The sequence below is a fragment of the Cherax quadricarinatus genome, chromosome 75 (assembly GCF_038502225.1).
Source record: "Cherax quadricarinatus isolate ZL_2023a chromosome 75, ASM3850222v1, whole genome shotgun sequence".
Taxonomy (NCBI): domain Eukaryota; kingdom Metazoa; phylum Arthropoda; class Malacostraca; order Decapoda; family Parastacidae; genus Cherax; species Cherax quadricarinatus.
The window spans coordinates 491364-507423 of NC_091366.1; the positions used below are offsets into that span (position 1 = coordinate 491364).

The 16060-nt window shown below is 41.5% G+C and overlaps 1 protein-coding gene across 2 annotated transcripts in view; it reads right to left on the reverse strand.

Annotated features, from left to right (window-relative positions):
* Positions 1–16060, reverse strand: part of alpha-Man-Ib (alpha-Mannosidase class I b) — a 73168-nt gene that overhangs the window by 12606 nt on the left and 44502 nt on the right. For both annotated transcript variants that reach the window (XM_070100863.1, XM_070100864.1), the window contains exons 7-8: positions 14844–15032; positions 2031–2218 (exon numbers count right to left, since the gene is read on the reverse strand). In XM_070100863.1, coding sequence (XP_069956964.1) covers positions 2031–2218; positions 14844–15032 — 377 coding nt within the window. The remainder of the gene's footprint in view (positions 1–2030; positions 2219–14843; positions 15033–16060) is intronic.

Consider the following 16060-nt stretch of genomic DNA (forward strand, 5'->3'; position numbering starts at 1 on the left):
CAGGAGCTGACATATGACCTGCAACCACAAGTAGGTGAGTAAAGAGGTGAGTATGCTTTTGTATGTACTATAACACCAATAAAATTCACAACAGTATGTTTGTCTCTCTCCCTTTCAATATTTGCCTAAAAACTGAAGATGAATACATTTTGTTTATTCAGACTATTAGAGCCTGTTCCATCATATATCAACCAAATAATTTTCAGAATTCTGCAGATCATTTCTTTAACTGGCACATTGTTTAACCCTTTGAGGGTCGCCAGGCCCTCTCAGAGACTTGCTCTCAGGGTTGCCAAAATTTAAAAAAAAATTATTTTTTCTTATGAAAAGATATAGAATCTTTTCCCGATCATAATGACACCAAAAGTATGAAATTTGATGGAAAACTTACGGAATTATGCTCTCGCGAAGTTAGCGGTCTCAACAATGTTTATGCATCGGCAATTTTGCCCACTTTGAGCCCTATTTTCGGCCAATTCCAATGTACTAGTCGACAAAAATCATAGCTATTTCGCTGGAACTCCATTTTTTCTATCGAATGAGTACAAGAAACCACCCATTTACCGATTTCAACTATCCAATAAAGTGGTCAGAATTTAGCAATTTTGCCAATTTCACACAAATTTCAAATGATGCCAATTTCCAAATAGGGTCCAGAATAAACAAGAAAGACATTCCTGGCACTAAAATAACAAGTTCTCTGTTCGTTAATCATGTCCCCAGGCCCCTCTTATATTTCTTTGGCTTTCCACTTTGAATTTTTATTCTTACAAAAAATAGAAGATTTACTGTTATGTAGACTATTGCATTAGTGTAGAAATGGTATAAATAATATCAGCGCACTTGTGAAAGAATATTAGACTCACCAGTTGACGTGTATTGGACGCTTGGCATGATTTGTTTACTTTTGAACTTTGGTAAAAATCGAACATTTCTGCTACTTTGAGTTCAATTTCAAACTACTTTTCATTGTAAAACCAGTCAAAATCATCTCTATTTCTGTAAAATGTCTTCCATTCTATAAAATGAGACCAAGAAAACTAGAATACAACAATAAATACCATACAAAATACAGTGCAAAGTTGCTGTTTTAATCCAAAAACACGGTCAAAGTTTTTTTTTTCTCATTATGCACTGTGTGCTGCAGGATTTTTTTTATACTGCACACACTGACCACAGACACATTCTTTCATATGTAGGCCTACCAGCTTTCTCTCACTAGATTTGAGGGTGCTAGAATTTAGGCGTACTAGTACATCAAAAACCCTGGGGCGTAAGCTGTACTAGTACGGCCGAAACCCCCAAAGGGTTAAGTGATAAACTTAGTTTATATATCCTTATAACTCCACTACTAAACCCGTAGCCTTGTGAAAATAGAAGAATCAACACAAAACCAATTCCAAAAACCCTTTTTATTGTAGCTGGAGAAGATGGGGAGAGAGCCTTCTGCTATACTTTCCTGATCTTAAGTATCTGGAGAGAATGAGAGGTACTGTAGACAGTATGTAGTAACTCCTTTACAGAATATCACCCTGAAGTGAACCATGGGGTCTCCTGCCTTTCCTATTTATATTTAATGGTACTTATTCATTTACATTTCAATAAACAAAATCAAACTTTTAATTTTATATTACAATACTTGAAAATCAACTAGAAGTCCATTATTTCCAGCAATTTGGTAAACACTCACCTGCGAACCGTTTCTTTGTATACACAACCCAAACACAGGAGAAACTTAAGACGTTTCAGTCTGACTTGTGTGACCAGTCCTCTGTCCAAGTGGGACCCAAATATTGTCATAAGTTACTCTCTCGTATGTGCAGGTTATTTGTGTATTGTTCCAGTCACAGAACTGTGACTTTTTTGTTCTTCTGTTTCTTTTCATACAAAATTGTGTTTTAATTTTATTAGCATTCAGTTATCAATAGTATTATAATCCGGGGGAAAGCACTTAACACATAGGAGGTCACACAGTGTCTACAGAATGGGAGATAATGGCAAAAAATGACAATATAGATTTCATCACTTACTAATCTTTGGTGCGGCCAGTTTGGATCCACTGCTTGAGCAGGTATTCATAGTATGAATCACCACGTGCCCCTAGAGTGATAGTGGAATGGGATCTCCACTGTCCTGTCTGAGCATTGATGAAAATTGGAACCAGACCCTCAGTCTTGGGTAATTTGTGGATGTGTTCACTGACAAAATTAACTTTTTCCTGTAAAAATATATTTTTGTAATACACCACATTACTTATACACTATATGTATGTTAGTCTAAGGGAGCAAGGGACTAGTTAGTCTAAGGGAGCAAGGGGCTAGTTAGTCTAAGGGAGCAAGGGGCTAGTTAGTCTAAGGGAGCAAGGGGCTAGTTAGTCTAAGGGAGCAAGGGGCTAGTTAGTCTAAGGGAGCAAGGGGCTAGTTAGTCTAAGGGAGCAAGGGACTAGTCTAAGGGAGCAAGGGGCTAGTTAGTCTAAGGGAGCAAGGGGCTAGTTAGTCTAAGGGAGCAAGGGACTAGTTAGTCTAAGGGAGCAAGGGGCTAGTTAGTCTAAGGGAGCAAGGGGCTAGTTAGTCTAAGGGAGCAAGGGGCTAGTTAGTCTAAGGGAGCAAGGGGCTAGTTAGTCTAAGGGAGCAAGGGGCTAGTTAGTCTAAGGGAGCAAGGGGCTAGTTAGTCTAAGGGAGCAAGGGACTAGTTAGTCTAAGGGAGCAAGGGGCTAGTTAGTCTAAGGGAGCAAGGGGCTAGTTAGTCTAAGGGAGCAAGGGACTAGTTAGTCTAAGGGAGCAAGGGGCTAGTTAGTCTAAGGCTAGTTAGTCAAGGGAGGGGACTAGTTAGTCTAAGGGAGCAAGCAAGGGGCTAGTTAGTCTAAGGGAGCAAGGGACTAGTTAGTCTAAGGGAGCAAGGGGCTAGTTAGTCTAAGGGGCTAGTTAGCAAGGGGCTAGTTAGTCTAAGGGAGCAAGGGGCTAGTTAGTCTAAGGGAGCAAGGGGCTAGTTAGTCTAAGGGAGCAAGGGGCTAGTTAGTCTAAGGGAGCAAGGGGCTAGTTAGTCTAAGGGAGCAAGGGTCTAGTTAGTCTAAGGGAGCAAGGGGTTAGTTAGTCTAAGGGAGCAAGGGGCTAGTTAGTCTAAGGGAGCAAGGGTCTAGTTAGTCTAAGGGAGCAAGGGGCTAGTTAGTCTAAGGGAGCAAGGGGCTAGTTAGTCTAAGGGAGCAAGGGGCTAGTTAGTCTAAGGGAGCAAGGGGCTAGTTAGTCTAAGGGAGCAAGGGGCTAGTTAGTCTAAGGGAGCAAGGGCTAGTTAGTCTAAGGGAGCAAGGGTCTAGTTAGTCTAAGGGAGCAAGGGCCTAGTTAGTCTAAGGGAGCAAGGGGCTAGTTAGTCTAAGGGAGCAAGGGGCTAGTTAGTCTAAGGGAGCAAGGGGCTAGTTAGTCTAAGGGAGCAAGGGGCTAGTTAGTCTAAGGGAGCAAGGGGCTAGTTAGTCTAAGGGAGCAAGGGCCTAGTTAGTCTAAGGGAGCAAGGGGCTAGTTAGTCTAAGGGAGCAAGGGGCTAGTTAGTCTAAGGGAGCAAGGGGCTAGTTAGTCTAAGGGAGCAAGGGCCTAGTTAGTCTAAGGAGGCAAGGGGCTTGTTAGTCTAAGGGAGCAAGGGGCTAGTTAGTCTAAGGGAGCAAGGGCCTAGTTAGTCTAAGGAGGCAAGGGGCTTGTTAGTCTAAGGGAGCAAGGGCCTAGTTAGTCTAAGGGAGCAAGGGGCTAGTTAGTCTAAGGGAGCAAAGGGCTAGTTAGTCTAAGGGAGCAAGGGGCTAGTTAGTCTAAGGGAGCAAGGGGCTAGTTAGTCTAAGGGAGCAAGGGCCTAGTTAGTCTAAGGAGGCAAGGGGCTTGTTAGTCTAAGGGAGCAAGGGGCTAGTTAGTCTAAGGGAGCAAGGGGCTAGTTAGTCTAAGGGAGCAAGGGGCTTGTTAGTCTAAGGGAGCAAGGGGCTAGTTAGTCTAAGGGAGCAAGGGGCTAGTTAGTCTAAGGGAGCAAGGGGCTAGTTAGTCTAAGGGAGCAAGGGGCTAGTTAGTCTAAGGGAGCAAGGGGCTTGTTAGTCTAAGGGAGCAAGGGGCTAGTTAGTCTAAGGGAGCCAGGGGCTTGTTAGTCTAAGGGAGCAAGGGGCTAGTTAGTCTAAGGGAGCAAGGGGCTAGTTAGTCTAAGGGAGCAAGGGACTAGTTAGTCTAAGGGAGCAAGGGGCTAGTTAGTCTAAGGGAGCAAGGGGCTAGTTAGTCTAAGGGAGCCAGGGGCTTGTTAGTCTAAGGGAGCAAGGGGCTAGTTAGTCTAAGGGAGCAAGGGGCTAGTTAGTCTAAGGGAGCAAGGGGCTAGTTAGTCTAAGGGAGCAAGGGGCTAGTTAGTCTAAGGGAGCAAGGGGCTAGTTAGTCTAAGGGAGCAAGGGCCTAGTTAGTCTAAGGAGGCAAGGGGCTTGTTAGTCTAAGGGAGCAAGGGGCTAGTTAGTCTAAGGGAGCAAGGGGCTAGTTAGTCTAAGGGAGCAAGGGGCTAGTTAGTCTAAGGGAGCAAGGGGCTAGTTAGTCTAAGGGAGCAAGGGGCTAGTTAGTCTAAGGGAGCAAGGGGCTAATTAGTCTAAGGGAGCAAGGGCCTAGTTAGTCTAAGGAGGCAAGGGGCTTGTTAGTCTAAGGGAGCAAGGGGCTAGTTAGTCTAAGGGAGCAAGGGGCTAGTTAGTCTAAGGGAGCAAGGGGCTAGTTAGTCTAAGGGAGCAAGGGGCTAGTTAGTCTAAGGGAGCAACGGGCTAGTTAGTCTAAGGGAGCAAGGGCCTAGTTAGTCTAAGGAGGCAAGGGGCTTGTTAGTCTAAGGGAGCAAGGGCCTAGTTAGTCTAAGGGAGCAAGGGGCTAGTTAGTCTAAGGGAGCAAAGGGCTAGTTAGTCTAAGGGAGCAAGGGGCTAGTTAGTCTAAGGGAGCAAGGGCCTAGTTAGTCTAAGGGAGCAAGGGGCTAGTTAGTCTAAGGGAGCAAGGGGCTAGTTAGTCTAAGGGAGCAAGGGCCTAGTTAGTCTGAGGCAAGGGGCTTGTTAGTCTAAGGGAGCAAGGGGCTAGTTAGTCTAAGGGAGCAAGGGGCTAGTTAGTCTAAGGGAGCAAGGGGCTTGTTAGTCTAAGGGAGCAAGGGGCTAGTTAGTCTAAGGGAGCAAGGGGCTAGTTAGTCTAAGGGAGCAAGGGGCTAGTTAGTCTAAGGGAGCAAGGGGCTAGTTAGTCTAAGGGAGCAAGGGGCTTGTTAGTCTAAGGGAGCAAGGGGCTAGTTAGTCTAAGGGAGCCAGGGGCTTGTTAGTCTAAGGGAGCAAGGGGCTAGTTAGTCTAAGGGAGCAAGGGGCTAGTTAGTCTAAGGGAGCAAGGGACTAGTTAGTCTAAGGGAGCAAGGGGCTAGTTAGTCTAAGGGAGCAAGGGGCTAGTTAGTCTAAGGGAGCCAGGGGCTTGTTAGTCTAAGGGAGCAAGGGACTAGTTAGTCTAAGGGAGCAAGGGGCTAGTTAGTCTAAGGGAGCAAGGGGCTAGTTAGTCTAAGGGAGCAAGGGACTAGTAACTATATATTAGTCTAGGGGAGCAAGGAGCTAGTAACTATATATTAGTCTAAGGAAGCAAGGGGCTAGTTAGTCTAAGGAAGCAAGGGGCTAGTTAGTCTAAGGAAGCAAGGGACTAGTTAGTCTAAGGAAGCAAGGGGCTAGTTAGTCTAAGTGAGCAAGGGGCTAGTTAGTCTAAGGAAGCAAGGGGCTAGTTAGTCTAAGGAAGCAAGGGGCTAGTTAGTCTAAGGAAGCAAGGGGCTAGTAACTCTTTCTCTTCTATAAATTACTAAATGTATAAAGAAGAAAAACTTTATGAAAGCTTTTCTTCTGTTTTGGGGTCACCTGCCTCAGTGGGACACGACCAGTGTGTTATAAAAAATAGCCTAAATCCTATCTGTCATGTAACATAAATTTTTTTCCAGTATTTCAATAAAGTAGGTCATTCAATTGGAATTAAATGTAAACTTTTTACTACATATACTTTCTGACCATATCAGAAACATGGACACATAGTTGACAGAGTTGAGGGAAGAATGTATGGGGGAATTACAATGTGGTCTGAGTTACTTTTTCCTGGGAAAAGGGAAAAATGAATTCAGGAATGGAACCCCAGATAATTTTCCTCAGTACAAGTAATGTCAGAGTAAATGTTACTGAGCAGGATGCTGACCTATCGTCGTTTACAGTCATCAATTTTTTTTTTCAGCATACCGGCTGTCTTCCACCAAGGCAGGGTCACCCCCCTCCCCAAAAAAAAAGAAAACTACAACATTTTTTTTCCAACAAACCAGCAGTATCCCACCAAGGCAGAGTAACCTAAAAAGAAAAATGAAAGTTTTTCTTTTTAAATTTAGTAATTTATACAGGAGATGGGGTTACAGTAATAACACCAGGAGGTAGCTCTGATGAGAACTCACACACACACGAGCTTTTAAATCTCTGCACAAAATTCAATTTAAACCAGCAAATAATAGAGCCTACTAGACTGGAGAATACACTAGACCTCATCTTCACTAACAATGATGAGCTGATAAGAAATGTCACCATATCAAAAACAATATACTTAGATCACAACATAATTGAGGTTCAGACATGTATGCGCGGAGCCCCAGACCGACATAATGAGATTAGTCACGAGGGAGCATTCACCAAATTCAACTTCAATAACAAAAACAAAGTGGGACCAAGTAAACCAAGTCCTAACCGATATAAGCTGGGAAGATATACTAAGCAACACAGACCCCAACTTATGCCTAGAACAGATTAACTCGGTGGCACTCGATGTATGCACAAGGCTTATTCCTCTAAGAAAAAGGAGTAGATGTAAAATAGAAAGAGACAGGTGCTCCCTTTACAGGTGACGGAAAAGAATAACAGAGCGGCTAAAAGAGGTCAACATATCTGAAATGCGTAGGGAGACACTGGTCAGAGAAATAGCAAGCATCGAACTTAAGCTAAAGGAATCTTACAGGAGTCAGGAATCGCGGGAAAAACTAAAAGCTATAAATGAAATCGAAAGAAACCCAAAGTATTTCTTCTCCTATGCCAAATCAAAGTTGAGAACAACGTCCAGTATTGGGCCCCTACTTAAACAAGATGGGTCCTACACAGATGACAGTAAAGAAATGAGTGAGCTACTCAAGTCCCAATATGACTCAGTTTTTAGCAAGCCGCTAACCAGACTGAGAGTCAAAGATCAAAATGAATTTTTTATGAGAGAGCCACAGAATTTGGTTAACCCCTTGATTGTCGCAACCCCCAATCCTGAGGCCTCATGTCTCCTGGTGTCGCAAAATTTAAAAAAAAAAATTATTTTTTCTTATGAAATGATAAGAGAATCTTTTCCCAATTGTAATGACACCAAAAAAAACGAAATTTGATGGAAAACTGATGGAATTATGCTCTCGTGAAGTTAGCGACCTCGGCGATATTTACAAATCGGCGATTTCACCCACTTTGAGCCCTATTTTCGGCTAATTCCGTTGTTCCAGTCGACCAAACTCGTAGCTATTTCTTTAGAACTCCATTTTTTCTATCGATTGAGTACAAGAAACTGCCCATTTACTGATTTCAACTACCCAATAATGTAGTCAGAAATTTGCAATTTGGCCAATTTCACAAAAATTAAAAAATATGACAATTTCAAAATAAGGCCCAGAATGAATAATGCAGACATTCCTGGCTCTAAAATAACATTTTCTTTGTTCATCAGTCATGTCTCCAGGCCCCTCTGATATTACTCTTGCTTTCTATTTTGAATTTTTATTCAAACAAAAAATAGAAGACTTACTATTATGCAGACTACTGCAATACTGTAATAATTGTATAAATAACATCAACCCATTCATGACTGCATATTAGAATGGCTAGTTGGACATTTATTGGACAATGACAACATTTGTTTACTTTTGAACATCGGCAAAAATCAAACATTTCCACTTCTTTGAGCTCCATTTCCAGGTTCCTTTTATAGTAAAATCAATCAAAATCACCTATATTTCTATAATATGTTTTCCATTCTATCAAATGAGACCAAGAAAACGAGAATACAACCATAAATACTATATGAAAATAGACCACAAAGTCGGCATTTTAATTTAAAAAAAAAAAAAACGGTCGGAGTTTTTTTTCTCATTATGCACTGCGTGCTCCAGGACTTTTTTTATATGGTGCACACTGACCACACAGACCCATTCTCTCACATGTGGGCCTACCAGCTTTCTCCTGCTTGATTTGAAGCCGCTAGAATTTATGAGTATATATACGTCAAACACGGTACCTCGTAAGACTTATATACTATACGGCCGCGACAGTCAAAGGGTTAACACAAGCCTATCTGATGTTATCCTGATGCCAAATGACTTCGAACAGGCGATAAATGACATGCCCATGCACTCTGCCCCAGGGCCAGACTTATGGAACTCCGTGTTCATCAAGAACTGCAAGAAGCCCCTATCATGAACTTTTACCATCCTATGGAGAGGGAGCATGGACACGGGGGTCGTCCCACAGTTACTAAAAACAACAGACATAGCCCCACTCCACAAAGGGGGGCAGTAAAGCAATAGCAAAGAACTACAGACCGATAGCACTAACATCCCATATCATAAAAATCTTTGAAAGGGTCCTAAGAAGCAAGATCACCACCCATCTAGAAACCCATCAATTACACAACCCAGGGCAACATGGGTTTAGAACAGGTCGCTCCTGTCTGTCTCAACTATTGGATCACTACGACAAGGTCCTAGGTGCACTAGAAGACAAAAAGAATGCAGATGTAATATATACAGACTTTGCAAAAGCCTTCGACAAGTGTGACCATGGCGTAATAGCGCACAAAATGCGTGCTAAAGGAATAACAGGAAAAGTTGGTCGATGGATCTATAATCTCCTCACTAACAGAACACAGAGTAGTAGTAGTCAACAGAGTGAAGTCCGAGACAGCTACAGTGAAAAGCTCTGTTCCACAAGGCACAGTACTCGCTTCCATCTTGTTCCTCATCCTCATATCTGACATAGACAAGGATGTCAGCCACAGCACCGTGTCTTCCTTTGCAGATGACACCCGAATCTGCATGACAGTGTCTTCCATTGCAGACACTGCAAGGCTCCAGGTGGACATCAGCCAAATCTTTCAGTGGGCTGCAGAAAACAATATGAAGTTCAACGATGAGAAATTTAAATTACTCAGATATGGTAAACACAAGGAAATTAAATCTTCATCAGAGTACAAAACAAATTCTGGCCACAAAATAGAGCGAAACACCAACGTCAAAGACCTGGGACTGATCATGTCGGAGGATCTCATCTTCAAGGACTATAACTTTGTATCAATCGCATCTGCTAGAAAAATGACAGGATGAATAATGAGAACCTTCAAAACTAGGGATGCCAAGCCCATGATGACACTCTTCAGGTCACTTGTTCTATCTAGGCTGGAATATTGCTGCACACTAACAGCACCTTTCAAGGCAGGTGAAATTGCTGACCTAGAAAATGTACAGAGAACCTTCACGGCACGCATAACGGAGATAAAACACCTCAATTACTGGGAGCGCTTGAGGTTCCTGAACCTGTATTCCCTGGAAAGCAGGCGGGAGAGATTTTTTTTTTTTTTTTTTTTTTTCAACAAGTCGGCCGTCTCCCACCGAGGCAGGGTGACCCAAAAAAGAAAGAAAATCCCCAAAAAGAAAATACTTTCATCATCATTCAACACTTTCACCACACTCGCACATTATCACTGTTTTTGCAGAGGTGCTCAGAATACAACAGTCTAGAAGCATAAACATATAAAGATACACAACATATCCCTCCAAACTGCCAATATCCCAAACCCCTCCTTTAAAGTGCAGGCATTGTACTTCCCATTTCCAGGACTCAAGTCCGACTATATGAAAATAACCGGTTTCCCTGAATCCCTTCACTAAATATTACCCTGCTCACACTCCAACAGATCGTCAGGTCCCAAGTACCATTCGTCTCCATTCACTCCTATCTAACACGCTCACGCACGCTTGCTGGAAGTCCAAGCCCCTTACCCACAAAACCTCCTTTACCCCCTCTCTCCAACCCTTTCGAGGACGACCCCTACCCCGCCTTCCTTCCCCTATAGATTTATATGCTTTCCATGTCATTCTACTGTGATCCATTCTCTCTAAATGACCAAACCACCTCAACAACCCCTCTTCTGCCCTCTGACTAATACTTTTATTAACTCCACACCTTCTCCTAATTTCCACACTCCGAATTTTCTGCATAATATTTACACCACACATTGCCCTTAAACAGGACATCTCCGCTGCCTCCAACCGTCTCCTCGCTGCTGCATTTACCACCCAAGCTTCACACCCATATAAGAGTGTTGGTACTACTATACTTTCATACATTCCCTTCTTTGCCTCCATAGATAACGTTTTTTGACTCCACATATACCTCAACGCACCACTCACCTTTTTTCCCTCATCAATTCTATGATTAACCTCATCCTTCATAAATCCATCCGCCGACACGTCAACTCCCAAGTATCTGAAAACATTCACTTCTTCCATACTCCTCCTCCCCAATTTGATATCCAATTTTTCTTTATCTAAATCATTTGACACCCTCATCACCTTACTCTTTTCTATGTTCACTTTCAACTTTCTACCTTTACACACATTCCCAAACTCATCCACTAACCTTTGCAATTTTTCTTTAGAATCTCCCATAAGCACAGTATCATCAGCAAAAAGTAACTGTGTCAATTCCCATTTTGAATTTGATTCCCCATAATTTAATCCCACCCCTCTCCCAAACACCCTAGCATTTACTTCCTTTACAACCCCATCTATAAATATATTAAACAACCATGGTGACATTACACATCCCTGTCTAAGACCTACTTTTACCGGGAAGTAGTCTCCCTCTCTTCTACACACCCTAACCTGAGCCTCACTATCCTCATAAAAACTCTTTACAGCATTTAATAACTTACCACCTATTCCATATACTTGCAACATCTGCCACATTGCTCCTCTATCCACTCTATCATATGCCTTTTCTAAATCCATAAATGCAATAAAAACTTCCCTATCTTTATCTAAATACTGTTCACATATATGCTTCAATGTAAACACCTGATCTACACATCCCCTACCCACTCTAAAACCTCCTTGCTCATCCGCAATCCTACATTCTGTCTTACCTCTAATTCTTTCAATTATAACCCTACCGTACACTTTTCCTGGTATACTCAGTAAGCTTATTCCTCTATAATTTTTACAGTCTCTTTTGTCCCCTTTCCCTTTATATAAAGGGACTATACATGCTCTCTGCCAATCCCTAGGTACCTTCCCCTCTTTCATACATTTATTAAACAAAAGTACCAACCACTCCAACACTATATCCCCCCCTGCTTTTAACATTTCTGTCATGATCCCATCAGTTCCAGCTGCTTTACCCCCTTTCATTTTACGTAATGCCTCACGTACCTCCCCCACACTTACATTCTGCTCTTCTTCACTCCTAAAAGATGGTATACCTCCCTGACCAGTGCATGAAATTACTGCCTCTGTTTCTTCCTTAACATTTAAAAGTTCCTCAAAATATTCTCGCCATCTACCCAATACCTCCATCTCCCCATCTACTAACTCCCCTACTCTGTTTTTAACTGACAAATCCATATTTTCCCTAGGCTTTCTTAACTTGTTTAACTCACTCCAAAATTTTTTCTTATTTTCATTAAAATTTCTTGACAGTGCCTCTCCCACTCTATCATCTGCTCTCCTTTTGCACTCTCTCACCACTCTCTTTACCTTTCTTTTACTCTCCATATACTCTGCTCTTCTTATAACACTTCTGCTTTGTAAAAACCTCTCATAAGCTACCTTTTTCTCTTTTATCACACCCTTTACTTCATCATTCCACCAATCACTCCTCTTTCCTCCTGCCCCCACCCTCCTATAACCACAAACTTCTGCCCCACATTCTAATACTGCATTTTTAAAACTATTCCAACCCTCTTCAACCCCCCCACTACTCATCTTTGCACTAGCCCACCTTTCTGCCAATAGTCGCTTATATCTCACCCGAACTTCCTCCTCCCTTAGTTTATACACTTTCACCTCCCTCTTACTTGTTGTTGCCACCTTCCTCTTTTCCCATCTACCTCTTACTCTAACTGTAGCTACAACTAAATAATGATCCGATATATCAGTTGCCCCTCTATAAACATGTACATCCTGGAGCCTACCCATCAACCTTTTATCCACCAATACATAATCTAATAAACTACTTTCATTACGTGCTACATCATACCTTGTATATTTATTTATCCTCTTTTTCATAAAATATGTATTACTTATTACCAAATTTCTTTCTACACATAGCTCAATTAAAGGCTCCCCATTTACATTTACCCCTGGCACCCCAAATTTACCTACTACTCCCTCCATAACATTTTTACCCACTTTAGCATTAAAATCCCCAACCACCATTACTCTCACACTTGATTCAAAACTCCCCACGCATTCACTCAACATTTCCCAAAATCTCTCTCTCTCCTCTACACTTCTCTCTTCTCCAGGTGCATACACGCTTATTATAACCCACTTTTCACATCCAATCTTTATTTTACTCCACATAATCCTTGAATTAATACATTTATAGTCCCTCTTTTCCTGCCATAGCTTATCCTTCAACATTATTGCTACTCCTTCTTTAGCTCTAACTCTATTTGAAACCCCTGACCTAATCCCATTTATTCCTCTCCACTGAAACTCTCCCACCCCCTTCAGCTTTGTTTCACTTAAAGCCAGGACATCCAGCTTCTTCTCATTCATAACATCCACAATCATCTCTTTCTTATCATCTGCACAACATCCACGCACATTCAGACTTCCCACTTTGACAATTTTCTTCTTCTTATTCTTTTTAGTAATCTTTACAGGAAAAGGGGTTACTAGCCCATTGTTCCCGGCATTTTAGTTGACTTTTACAACACGCATGGCTTACGGAGGAAAGATTCTTATTCCACTTCCCCATGGATATAAAAGGAAAATTAATAAGACCAAGAACTATTAAGATAAAATCAAAGAAAACTCAGATGAGTGTGTATAAATAAATGTGTACATGTATGTGTAGTGTGACCTAAGTGTAAGTAGAAGTAGCAAGACATGCCTGTAATCTTGCATATTTATGAGACAGACAAAAGACATCAGCAATCCTACCATCATGTAAAACAATCACAGGCTTCGTTTTACACTCACTTGGCAGGACGGTAGTACCTCCCTGGGTGGTTGCTGTCTACCAACCTACTACATGATTATATACACCTGGAAAATCCTAGAGGGACTAGTACTGAACTTGCACACGAAAATCATTCACTACGAAAGCAAAAGACTTGGCAGACGATGCAACATCCCCCCAATGAAAAGCAGGGGTGTCACTAGCACGTTAAGAGACCATACAATAAGTGTCAGGGGCCCGAGACTGTTCAACTGCCTCCCAGCATACATAAGGGGGATTACCAACAGACCCATGGCAGTCTTCAAGCTGGCACTGGACAAGCACCTAAAGTCGGTACCTGACCAGCCGGGCTGTGGCTCGTACGTTGGTTTGTGTGCAGCCAGCAGTAACAGCCTGGTTGATCAGGCTCTGATCCACCAGGAGGCCTGGTCACAGACCGGGCCGCGGGGGCGTTGACCCCCAGAACTCTCTCCAGGTAAACTAGCTCCTTGCTCCTGGCATTTTAGTCACCTCTTATGACAAGCATGGTTTATGGAGGATGAATTCTTTTCTACTTCCCCAGTGATTAAATTCACTAACCCTAGGTAGAATTAAAAAAAAAAAAAAAAAAAAAAAAAAAAAAAAAAAAAAAAAAAAAAAAAAAAAAAAAAAAAAAAAAAAAAAAAAAAAAAAAAAAAAAAAAAACTGTCTCTGTCTCTCTCTCTCTCAGCATATGGGATAAAGGAGGCACTTAACAAGGGAAGCCTTAATGGATGGACCTCACTGATGTCGGAACTGCATTAAACCATAAAAACCCACATAACATACTGATAAATGACTGAAAATTACGAAACTTTATATAATTACCTGGTTTACACGATAATGTACATGCTGATAATATAATTACAACTTTTCTGTAGGAGTTATGATACACATGAGATGAGACACTAAATAAGTTAGTACAGTGGCACCTTGGCTTACAAGTTTAATCCGTTCCGTGACCTAGCTTGTATCCCGATCTGCTTGTATGCCGAGGATACGGCCGGTTTGTTGAAAGGAGAAGTAGTATTATTATAATTATTATAGTATTATTATTATATTATTGCTATACTTATTATATTATTATTTTTATAATGGGGAAGAGCTAAACTCATAGGATTATACAAAGTTTGTAGGGGGGGAGGGGATGGAAGGTATTCAGGCCTAATTTAGGGAACTGGAGCACAGATACAATTCCCTAGATCAAGAGCCCCTCACCAGCATCAAGGAACTTCCCTTGAGGGGGAAACTCACATCCTAATTTTTGCTCATATCCAGACACAAAAAATCAACCGAGCGACTGCTCGTATCCTGAAAAACTCGTATGGTGGGGCACTTATAAGCCAAGCTTCAACTGTATATGTATTCAAATGAAAGTAATAAACCTATAGGGGTCATACAGTCTGGAATATGGGATGAAATCAGGGGAATGGGAAGCAATCTGGGGAATGGGAAGTAATCAGGGAAATGGGAAGTAATCAGATTTGATCTGAGGAAGGGAGGGCAGTTCCAAGACACTTTCCTTGCCATCAAGTCACCCCAAATGAAGGCATCTAATCAGTTAAACACAAAATATTCTTACCTCATATATAGGGTTCCCAGTAATGCGTGATAAATCACGAAACTCCAGCTGAATAGTTGTAACCTCTGAGGTAGAGGAGTCTGGGCCCCACTTGGGTTTGGATGCTCTTCTTGAGTAAAGGTTTACATCAGCAAAAGGCACACCTGAACCACTGTTAAACCCAGCAATTAACCGGTCTCCTAAGTCCACCTGCAAGAGTGGTGTATGGTTATACTATCATTTATGATTAGACCTACAGTGTGAGCGTGTTAGATAGGAGTGAGTGAAGACAAATGGGTTTTGGGGCTTGAGCTGTTGGAGCATAAGAAGGGCAATATTTTGTGGAGAATTTCAGGAAAATTGCTTAGCTGGGCTTGAGTCTTGTAGGTGGGGAGTACAATGCCTGCACTTTAAAGGAGGGTTGGGAATATTTGCTGTTTAGAGAGACATCTCAACTGTCATATCTGTGCACCTCTGGGAAGACAGTGATAATAGGAATGATGGCGAAAGTGTTTCTTTTTCGAGTCACCCAGAAAAAAATAAAAAAACTTCTGCAGTACAATGTATGGAGGTAGACACAAGATTTTGTTATTTGAAAAGTTGTCAACATGTCTAAACGGTAATACATACAATGAGCAATCATGGTAACTCTTGTCAGACTTTCTGGACAACTGCCTGCTAGATTACTGATGCTTCACAGTACTTGTTCTCTCTCTGGCATGCTGATTCTTAAATATTCCACTCTTAAATCATCCACCTATCCCTACAATTAAGTTGAAATTGCATTTGAAATTTGGTCATATTATTACATACATTCAATGTTTTCACGGACTACTGCTTTGATGTGATATTATCAATGTATTTAAATTTGTTAAATAATATAGTAGTACAGCAAAAATTAAACTACATTCCAGTGTATTTAACACTGACAAGTTTATAATATTGTCAAGTACAACACTAAGGGAGTGGTGGGGATATTTGCTGTTTAGAGTGACAAGTGAGCTTGTACTTGTGCACCTCTGGCAAAACAGCGAGTGTGAATAATGATGAAACTGTTTCTTTTTTTGGGTCAACCTACCTTGGTGAGAGACAGCCAGTGTGTTACAAAAAATAATGTAAAAATAGCATAAGATAAGGATAATACATAAAGCAAATATTTAATCATTCACTTCTAGTCTGGTAACATTTGTATTGGTAAATAAAGCCTTTAAGTCTGCAAAAATATAAAACAAAATATT